The 11430-nt window shown below is 30.1% G+C and overlaps 1 protein-coding gene across 1 annotated transcript; it reads right to left on the bottom strand.

Annotated features, from left to right (window-relative positions):
• Nucleotides 1-4051: 4051 nt before the first annotated feature.
• On the bottom strand, nt 4052-5513 carry LOC102592699 (UDP-glucose flavonoid 3-O-glucosyltransferase 7-like). The gene is given in 2 exon segments (NM_001318617.1): nt 4052-4064; nt 4066-5513. Coding segments are annotated over 2 exon segments (1461 nt in total).
• Between the last annotated feature and the right edge of the window lie 5917 nt (nt 5514-11430).

The raw sequence follows: 11430 nt of genomic DNA, 5'->3' as shown, positions 1-11430 counted from the left end.
TATTTTCAGACATAGTTAAATTCAGCTTAGTATTGAGTTAATATATTCCTTGTATTAAACTCATCAGTTTATATTTATCTCAGTTATAGTATATGGGTATTCCCCATCTTTTCAGACTTACTTTATGATTTAGCTTCCGCATCAGTTATTATTATCTTTAGTATGCTTATGATCATGCCAGTAGGGTTAGCTTGGGATCACTTGTGGTCCTAGGTCCCGTGTCCGCGTCTCGGGGGTAGCTCGGGGCGTGACAATTACATATAGATATATTTTAAGCAAAAAAATAATTATTATATCATCAACATTATTTTTCTCAAGTACTCGAGGTTATGGAATGTACCCTCTTCGAATAGAACGATTTACTTCATCAGAATAGTGGTACCTCATATTCCGCTAAACTTTGAACTCACTCAACGGCAATAAATCACACGAAAATTTTAAAATGCAAGAAGAAGAATAGGAGATTAAAAAAATTGTGGTTGAAAATGAGAGGAAGCCCCTCTATTTATAGTCAACAAAGAGTTGTACGAATAAGTATTTTTTGTGTATTATCTGAAAAATCATGATCTTTCCGAGAAGTCACAACCCTTTGAAAAAGTAACAACATATTGAAAAAGTCACAACTCTTTTGAAAGTCACAACACACCGAAAAATCACAACTCTTTGAAAAAAGTCACAACTCATTGAAAAAATGACATTTCCTAGAAGTCACAATCCTTTGGAAAAATCACAACCTATTGAAAAAAGTCACAGCATATCAGAAAAGTCACAACTCATCAAAAAAGTCACAACCTAAGTGAGAGATATTATAGTAATTCAACATTCAAGTTGGGAGTTCATGCTTTTAATGTAGTATAGATATATCTAGTCAATAATATTAAAGATAGATTCATAAATTTAACTGAGATAACTACACTCTTCTGTAATTCATAAAATTACCTTATATAATTTAGTAAAGATTTTCAATGGTTACAATTGGCCCTAAGAAATCCCTGAGGGAGACTTTAAGGCCAGAGAGTTGTCATGGGGCCACAATCCCCTCCAAACCTCCCAAAAATTCAAACTCATAGCAAAATAATATATCTCGATGACACGAATTCAATACAACAAAAATTGGTTCAAAATTTCATTCACAATTTTGAAAAAAATGTAAATTCCAGATGCAATCAATGTAGCAAAAATCACAAAGAGCAACTGCTCAATCAAATTATGTTGTAATTCATGAGATCTCACCTATTATGGATGATAGGCCAGCATTAAACCTACGTCTCCACAATTTTTCAGAAGATTCCATCTTGTTGTTTTTTTAGAGAAATCAGCAGCTGAAGTTTGACTAAATTCTGATTTGTATAATAGTGTATATAACATTGTAATTATTATATATGAGTGTATAAATATCTCTTATACATTTGTATAATCTTGTATATTGGGTGTATAATATTGTATATCAATTTTTCAAAATATTTTTATAAAAGACTAAAATGAAAGTTTGTATATCATGGTATACGAATGTATATGATTGTATATCGGATTGTGTTTTGAACTAAAAATTTGTAATGTAAGATTTAGACTTTATTTTTACTATGTAATTGCACTTATAAATTTTTCTCATTTTAATTTCATGAATTCAAGACTATATTCCAATAATTGAGCTCATCGCCTTATTTAAATTATGGGTTCATAGTTAAATATCTTCAACAATTTTAGTGGGTACTATACAAATAATAAACATAAATCTACTTTAAAAGTTATGAATTTAAATAAATATTTATAGTTTCAATTTTTTCATAATTAATTTTTCAAGACTTCAAAAATGTGAAAGTACAGTACTGTTTAGATACAATTTGCAAGCAAATTAATTAAAGTACTTAGTTTTTAACCTACTCTGTTGGTGTGAATCAGAAGTGCAATAATTTATTTTTGATAAAGTCTAATGCAGATATCTTTTTTAATGATCGGTAACATTAAGATATATTATATCAATTTCAGATACATGATTAAAAAAAAATATCTATATACATTTTTATAAAAATCTAGTCTAGATACAATAATATCAATTTTTTTTATAGGATATATTACCGAAAAATTATTATCTTTCAATAAAAGATATAACTCAAAAATGGTGATTTAGTAAAAAAAAAAAAGGGGGAAGTTGTTAGACGCATGATTTACTTCTAAAATTTAGCATTTAAGTTACATTCCATTTTTAAGTACATATAATTACAATTTACATGTATCTGCTTTGTATCCGAGATACATGTATCTGACAAACTAAATATGGTTCAAACTGTAATTTTGATAACACAAGGAAAGATACGTAATTAGGTCCTAAATTAGTGAGATTTGTGTTGTTTGTTCAATAATAATTCTGAGATAGCCTATTCTGGGATAAAATTAAAATGATAAAAAAAACTCCTTAAACTCTTTTGATACATCCTTTTCATCTATGGAGGATGTTTTTGTAAAGGAAAAATAACATCTTTTGGTCTCTGTTTTATTACCTATTTCGATTTTAATCCTCATGATATTTTACTAAGCACATTTAACTTTTAATTAATCTATATGAGTGATTTTGGTCCAATCACTAACGGAGCTTAAAGAAACAAATGAACAATTAACTTCTAAGCATAGTTGTTTGAATATTTAAAATTTCAAATTAATTATACATTTTATTGTGTATTGAGGTATGTATTACCAATTACTATGAATTTTTCATGTAATAGTAATACAAAGGATATTTACGACATAACTATCCCTCAAATACCTCTCAAAATATGTCTCATTTCCCAAAGCTAAAAAGTGTGGGAGGTACTTTTATAAATTAACATTTTTTTAATAAAAATTCCGCGAGACTTGTTGTTAATACAATAAATCAAACAATGTATAATTAATAGCATTATCGTAACTATTACCAATATTACTAATACTTCTTATTCAACATTATTTTATACACTCTACCAAATAATCTTTAAATCAATTGTTCCCAAACCACCAAAAATAATATTCTGCTTACAACTCTAGTACATACTCTCTCTGTCCACTTTTAATTGTTATGTTGCGTTTGTCAAAAGTCAATTTTGACTAATATTTAAAGTTAAATTATATTACATTAATTTGATATTTTAAACAAAAAAAAATTAGATATTCAGAAACTATACGAAAAGTACTATAAATTCCAATTTTTTGTATATCAATATGATGAAAAAATACATCATAAAATGTTAGTCAAAGTTATTACGTTTGACTCTAAAAAAAGAAAACTATGATAATTAAAAGTGGATGGAGGTAGTATTATCCGTCTACCGCCAAAGACAAAAATAGCTCATTTAAGTTGTGCTAGTACGTACATATGAGATAGACTATATATCATTCTTGCATGCATATTACTAAGTTGAAACTAGGGCTGGGCATTCGGTTCGATTTTGATTTTTTTTCGGTTTTTGGTTCTTGTACCACGTGTACCGAACATTGAACCGAATTATTTTGGTTCGGTTTGGTTTTTTTTATTTTGATTCGATTTTTGTTAGTTCTATTTTTTGTTATAGTCGTCAGTCGGTCGCTGGTGGTCGTCGGTTGGCTGCTGCGTGATGTTGGTCTCTACTGCATGGTGCGTGCTGGCCTGCTGCCGCTGCATGTTTGCTGCGTGTTGGCATGCTGCAGTGTTGCGCGCTGCCTGCGTGCTGGTTGGCCGGTCGTTGGCTTGTTGTTGATTGGCCGATCGCCGGAAGACGTGGTAAGTGAAACTGCCGAACTGGAAAGTTGGAAGCTGAAAAGTGAAACCTAACGTGGGAAGTGACTGATGAGTGATGTGTGGCTGCTAAGAAAAGTGAAAAGCTTGACCTAATTTTGCCTATTTATTATTTAATATTAATAATATTATAAATACAATATAATATATTTTGGTAAACTGAAATACCGAATAATATAAAATTACATACCGAAAATTGAATCGAAATGCCAAAAAATACGAAAATATATACCGAATATCGAAATCGAAATAATTCAATTCGGTTTGGTGTTTATGCCCAGCCCTAGTCGAAACTTTAAGCTGTTAATCCATGATCTTCATTCAATGAAGAAGAAGTAAAATTCTTGATATCATCTATAAGTGCGGTAAGATTGTTCCATGAAGATCCACCTTCTTCCACTGCATTTTTAGCCATCTTACTCATACTCGCTGCTTTCTCTCTTATTTTCTGACTTTCCATTAACCTCTCAATTGCTTCTTTTATCTTTTCGCTCCTTAACACAGGGGTCGATATCTCAGCACCTCCGTCGGTGTTATATACTTCTGCCCCTACTTTCACTCCTAGTCCCATAACCTCCACTAGTTTTTCATTGTAGAATTGTTCAGCGAACACTGGCCACGTCACCAACGGCACCCCAGCGATGATGGCTTCAAGCACTGAATTCCAACCACAGTGTGTCATGAATCCTCCGACTGCTGAATGATCTAAGATGGTTAGTTGCGGTGCCCACCCTTTAATAATCAGACATTTTTTCTCATCGAACAAACTCTCCGGTAACCACGTGGATTGGTCCTTGTTCACTGCCCAAATGAAAGGGACGGTAGAAGCTTCTAGAGCTTTTGCGATTTCAGCGAGTTGCTCCTCTGGGAATCTAACTGTGCTCCCAAAAGAGACGTAGAGGACCGATTTGTGCTTGTGTTTATTCAACCACTCTACAACAACGGCAGATGAGTTACTTTCATCAGAAGAATTAATCAGTTCTTTTCTTCGGAATAATTTGGAAGAAAAATAGGAAATGGGACCAATTTGCCAACATTTGGTTTTCTTCATCTTTTGATAGTAGTCAGCGTAGGCAGGTTCTAGCTCGTAAAAAGTATCATGAACGATACCGTAGCTTAGATCCTCAGATTCTCTGGTTCGATCGAGCAATTCATCAAAAGCATTCCTCTCATCCGCAGGCCTTACCAGATCGTCTGTAAGTTGCGATAGCTTGAACTCGATCTTATCAGGTAAACCCGGAACCGAGAAATTAGTACTTTTGGATTCCATCTGATTGATGAGTTTTTCATGAGGTTTGTAAAGCCTAAGATTATACAGAATGGAATTGTACATGTAGCTAGATTGGTTGAACAATAGCCTGGGGATTTTGAGCTCCAGTGCAATATCGACAGTCCATGGGAAATACATATCAGAGAAGATACAATCAGGATGGATTTCACGAATTTTATCTTCCATTGGTTTCTGCAGAAGAAAAATGCCGTGAAGTATTTTGCCTGCGATTTCAGTTGAAGAGGCGGAGCTGAAATTTTCGATCCCTTCAGGCAACCCAACTTCAGTGGAAGGGAACTTAAGAGTATCGATAGAGATTAGGGAATTGTCAATAGAAGATCGGAAGAGGGAAGCATTGTGGTGGGTAGTGAGAATGGTAACTTTGACACCGCCACGGGAGGCGAATAGCCTGGCAGCGTTAACTAATGGAATGATATGACCAGTGGCGAAGTAAGGAAGGAAGAGGACGTGTAGTTGCTTGCTCCCGTTATCCATGGCTACCACACTAGAAAATGAAGTTGATTTTGAAATTCATAAATATAACCAATTAATTGAGCTATATATACTATACTTTAGTAATACAAGTGACTGCACTTTCGGTCAGTTCCTTCAGAGAGTAGTATTTTGGGAGCACACATGATTTTCATGGAGCACCCCAGTTTTCACAGTGGTTTGATATTTAGGGTAGGTGAACAGTCAATTGAGTTAAATAACAATTTATGATACATCAAGTTCACTAAGGAATTACTTTAAATAAAATGTATTTTGGGAGCACACATGATTTCATGGAGCACCCCAGTTTTCACAGTGGTTTGATATTTAGGGTAGGTGAACAGTCAATTGAGTTAAATGACAATTTATGAAACATCAAGTTCACTAAGGAATTACTTTAAATAAAATGTATTGTTTATTTATTATAAATATACTTTTAAATTGAATTTTAATTGATATTTATGTCATTCAATTTTGAATGCATATATAGAGACATTTAAATTATTATTTGAATGCGGTTTGGTTTGGTTTTTTAAGCTCTAATCTCAAATATCTCAAAAACAACCGCAATTCGAACCAAACCAATTAAAAAAATGATATTTGGTTTGGTTTTAAATTTTAAAAATCGATACTATTTGGTTTACTAAAAGACAACTGCAAAAATAACCAAACTGAACCGATAAATTAGATATATAAATTTTATAATTATTTATATATTATTCATAAATAAAATATAAATATTTTGTTAAATTTTAATTAACTCAAATCTTTAACTTTATCATTTTCTCAAGCTTAACATTTAAATTTTAGTTCAACTATTACAATCCCAGGTCGAAGTCCATAAAAATCTTTACTTTAGTCTTTATCTACCATACTTCAAATAAGATAGTCATATTTTTCTCTTAATTGAATTATTTTGTTCGTGAAATAATAACTCTACTATTTTGCACATTATAGATCGGCCCCTCAAAGATTAGTATTTTGGGAGCACACAGATTTGCAAGCAACCCAGTTTTCATGATGGTATGAGATTCAGGGAGTACACGGTTAGGTAACCAGTCACTGACTTTTATTTAAAGCTTATCTTGTGGTTTTGGTGGTCAGATAGATGCGCCAAATGAAACAGTTTTACTGGAGATTTGATTCGTTTCTGAGCTGGGAATGCACTCACTATGTCTATGTGTAGTGTGAACTTGTGACCTCACTAATTTGGAGGTTTGTGGTCTTCTTTTTAGGACATGTATAACAGCTTCACATCAATCACACGTTCAAAATACAGTACGATACCTCATTAATTATCGTACCACCATCACGAAATTACTATCATCCACACACCGACACATCTAAATGCTAGCTCCCACAAGATTATGGGCCAAATGCCCTATTAAATCTTACCGACTCGAATTTAGTAATAGAATCTCTACGACTATAAGAATTTTAACCCAAGCAGACCACATCTTTCGTTTTGCCTATCTTTTCTTGTTAATTATTGATTCTCCTTCTCACACACAAAACAAAAAAAAATGTCTACATTTTAATTCATACACACATAACGTTAAGTCATATAAGTGGTTGTATTCCCAATTTATTTTATACAACCTGTCAAAACATACTGTCAGAGGGGGGGTGAGGGTCCCAAGTGTAGGGGACCCATGATATAGATTTGAGATATGCATAAAAACAATATACTAACAAGCTGTGCAAAAGCTACCTACCCTTCACGTTCTTACTTTATTTATTTTTTCATTTTTCATTTGAAAATTGGGAATTTTGTTTTCTACCCACTGTAAAACTCAATTCCCTAGATGATACATGTATAATTTTTTGCCTTTCTATACCTTTTTTTTTTCTTGTGGCTCTCATGTCTTTAATCTTACAAGATGTATTCTTCACGTCTATTTATACTTGTTTATTCTATCAAATGACTGTCTTCCTAGTGTTACATTTAGCAAAAACTCAAAATAAATGATACCTTAAAAGTTTAAGATAAAAACTAATGTATATATTTTAATTATATCCATATACTCTATTTTTTTTAATAGTGTTCAATTCAGACATTTTATTGAATATGAATAGTGTAATCATGTATTGCATTTGTTAATTTCTTAATAGATGTGATTCTTGTTATTTTTAGGACAAAAAAATGTCAATTTTTATTTATTCAATTTGAAAAATTATAAGATAATTTATATAAAGGAGAAACATGAAGCTGCTGATGTGGCATGTTTCTAAAGCCAAGAATAACATTTATCTTTTTGTTCAAATTTTTGACATTTATTTTAAAATTTATCTTATTTTAAATTAATGTGTAACATAATCAACAATAAATAGAAAAAAAAAATCTATTAATTTAAAGCTTTTACTCTATGAATAGGAAAAGACATCCGTTTACTTTCAAAACTTTTGTAACTCCTAAATCCTAATTAACAGATAGGCCTTTTGTATCCCCCTAGCCCAACTACTGCTTACCCCCCATTAATTAGCATTTAAATTAATTGGTAATTAACAATTAGAAATATAATAAAGAGGAGATGTCACTCCCAGATTATTGTGGAAAATGAATAACAACAAAGATCAACTGCCATCAAGCTTTGAGGTATGTTTCCTGACTAGCAAATCTATCTCTTTTTTCTTTTTAACTTATTTTTGTTATAAATCTTAAATTTTATGTAGAAGCAGATAATATTTTTATGATATATATTTAGATTGCTTTGAACGATAGTATGATTTGTAGACGATTTTCTTACATCTCACCTTTATAGAATATCAAATTTGATTATATGAGTTTGTTGCAATCATGAATGGATAGCTAATTGCACATGTAAGCAGACACCTTATAGTTGATCTGTCATAATTAAGAATGTATGATATTTCATGGTAACTTTTTATACTTGTAAAAGCTTTCGAAATTGTTTAAAATATTTCATTGACTAGCTCAAGACGTCGATGCGCCACCAAATTCACCATTTTCTTATCAGCATGGGAGTTGTCTTTCTATTATTTTTGTCAAATACACATTGAGGTTTTATTCAAAAAATTGAAAGTAATGACACGTTTTGGTTCATTGTGATGTTGTTTACGATATGCATACTTTATGCACATTGAAAATTATTTATTTTTCTTTTGAAGTTTCTAATCTTAATATTGTCATTCACACAGAGTTGGTGGTGACGAGAATTTTGCAAAAAAAGTGTTGTACTCAACACTTTTTTATTATAGTGATTCAAGATTTCATGATAATATAATATCATTGTATACTTTCCTTAAGTTCTTCTAAAACAAATTAATTTGATTGCACATATTTTTCACTTTCTTATTCATGACAATTTATTGACTACTTTTCTTAGTTTCATCTAAAAAAAATTTAACTTAGGAGTATGTGGTTGCACTTATTATTCACTTTTCTAACTCATCTAAATTTATGATGTTCTCGCATTTTTCTATACTTACTGCATATTATGGTAAATGCTATATCTTGAAGTTTAAGTTAATTTCTTTAGATTTTGTAAGGATTTTTGTAATGTTTTTTTTAAATTTATCAAGGTCGTGTTAGATGTTGGCTTATGTTGATAATAAATTGGTTTGTGTTTTTTGCTATGCGTTACATGAAGTTAAAATGCAAGTAATTTATTTAACATTTCGGAGAAATACTAAGATTGTTTAAATGTAAAAAAAAAGGTGAGTTTTTAGTTTTTGAATTCTACTTTTCAAAAGTTTTGATTTTATTTTAGGGTAAAAAAGAAATGTATTTGAAGAACATCATTTTTTTTTAAAAACGAAGGCACTATACACTGGTATTTTCCTTTTAACCCATTATTGTGCTATATTTCAATTAATTGTATACGAAAAAAAATGACACCTGAATTTATTAAAGAGATCAACCAATTAACTAATGAAATTTCAATAAAAATATTCATATTTGTAAATGTAATCTAAACAAATAAAATATAGATAGATAATTTTATTTTTTTATAAAGACTAAATTTACGAAAAAATATATATCTATTCACTAATATTTTGGTGATCGCGCAAAGCGCGGCTATGTTCACTAGTTATAGGATAATTTAGCACTTTATACCTATTTTTACCCTTATTATGATGTAATATATATACTACTCCCTCTATCTCAATTTATGTGACACATTTTTCTTTTTAGACCGTTTCAAAAAGAATAATACATTTCTATATTTAGCAACAATTCAATTTTTAAAACGTCAATTTTACCACAATGAAATCATTTATAATCACAAAACATCTATAACTTATTTTAAATCATAAAATTTAAAAATCTTTCTTTTTATCTTAAATTTCGTTCGAATCAAACTGACTCATATAAATTGAGAGGAGAAAATATTATTTTTCAATATTGATTCTCCTTTAAACATCTTTTGTGATGGTTTCAGTGGGAAATGTCATTCACATCTTCTAATTTTACCTACGTGAAAAGTAAGAGTCAACCACAAACCTTGGGGTTGGCCAGGGGGAGGGTTAAAGAGTTGTCTCTAATGTCAGTTTATAGGGTCTGAAAAGAACTTGATAGAGCTAAATATATTATTTTATTATTATTTTATTTTATATCAGAAGAGAGAGTTTGAGACAGTTACAACGTGACATACCCACTCAAATATCTTAAATGTGATGTGATGATTGGGACCCACTTTTCAACAATTGGCAAATAGGGGTATTGTTGTCATTCTGCTTTCCCATCTGAAAGTGAGATAAGGTAGGCAGGAAAATTATTGTCATTTCAACATGTCAAAGGCTGCATTCTATGTGTACGTGTTTTTCTATACATTCGTCAAACACGTACTCTTCTTCAATTGAGCTATAATTTTGAAGGCTTTTTGGTCATCTCCATTTTCTTTTCTCTGCTATGCTATACTTTTTGTTCCCATTTTGCAACAATAATCAAATCGACGGTTATTTTTTTGTTTGGTTTGATTTGGTTTTAAAAATTTAAATAACCGATAAAATTGGGAAAGTAAACATGATTTTGATTTACGGAAATTTATACATATTGAAGATGAAAAAGGAAGAAGATATCAACTTACCAAATATGTAAAGTTACATCCATATATAAATTCATTATTTCACCTATTTATAATTTGTAAAATATCACAATCATATATCAAAAGTAATAATATAATTTCATAATAAAAAAAAAAGCATTCAAAAGAACAAAAGCATCCCGTCTCTTTAAAAATACAAGATAATGTAAGAAGATAAATTATTTTTAAAAGAGAGAAAATAAATGACACCAAAAACATTAATAACTGGGAAAGAAAACATGATTTTGATTTACGGAAATTTATACATATTGAAGATGAAAAAAGAAAGAAGATATCAACTTACCAAATATGTAAAATTACATCCACATACAACTTTATTATTTCACCTATTCATATATATTGAAGATGAAAAAAGAAAGAAGATATCAACTTACCAAATATGTAAAATTACATCCACAGGTAGCTTCATTATTTCACCTATTTATAATTTACAAAATATCACAATCATATACCAAAAATAATAATATAATTTCATAATTAAAAACAAAAAAAAGTAATTCAAAAGAACAAATCACATGACATCAAAAGAAATGATAAATGATTGATAGAGAAAGTAACAAAAAATCTGTTACTTATTACCTGAAAGATGAAAAATAGTTGAAGAGTAAATTTTAGTGCTATTTATATTTATTTTTTTACTACAAGCATGTAATTATTATATTAATGAATAATAAAGGTCTTTAATAGGTAATGATAATACTAATAGCAAATCAAAATTAAAAAACTGAAACTAAAATTACCCATTTATGGGTTAATTAAGAGGAACAAATAACTTGAATGGGATGGATGATGATAACGTAAGAAAAAATTAATTAAATGAGGGACTTTTGAGTTTTTCTTTTTAAAAAAAT

The sequence above is a fragment of the Solanum tuberosum genome, unplaced genomic scaffold (genome assembly GCF_000226075.1).
Source record: "Solanum tuberosum cultivar DM 1-3 516 R44 unplaced genomic scaffold, SolTub_3.0 scf00144, whole genome shotgun sequence".
Taxonomy (NCBI): domain Eukaryota; kingdom Viridiplantae; phylum Streptophyta; class Magnoliopsida; order Solanales; family Solanaceae; genus Solanum; species Solanum tuberosum.
This window is presented reverse-complemented; position numbering and strand designations above follow the sequence as displayed.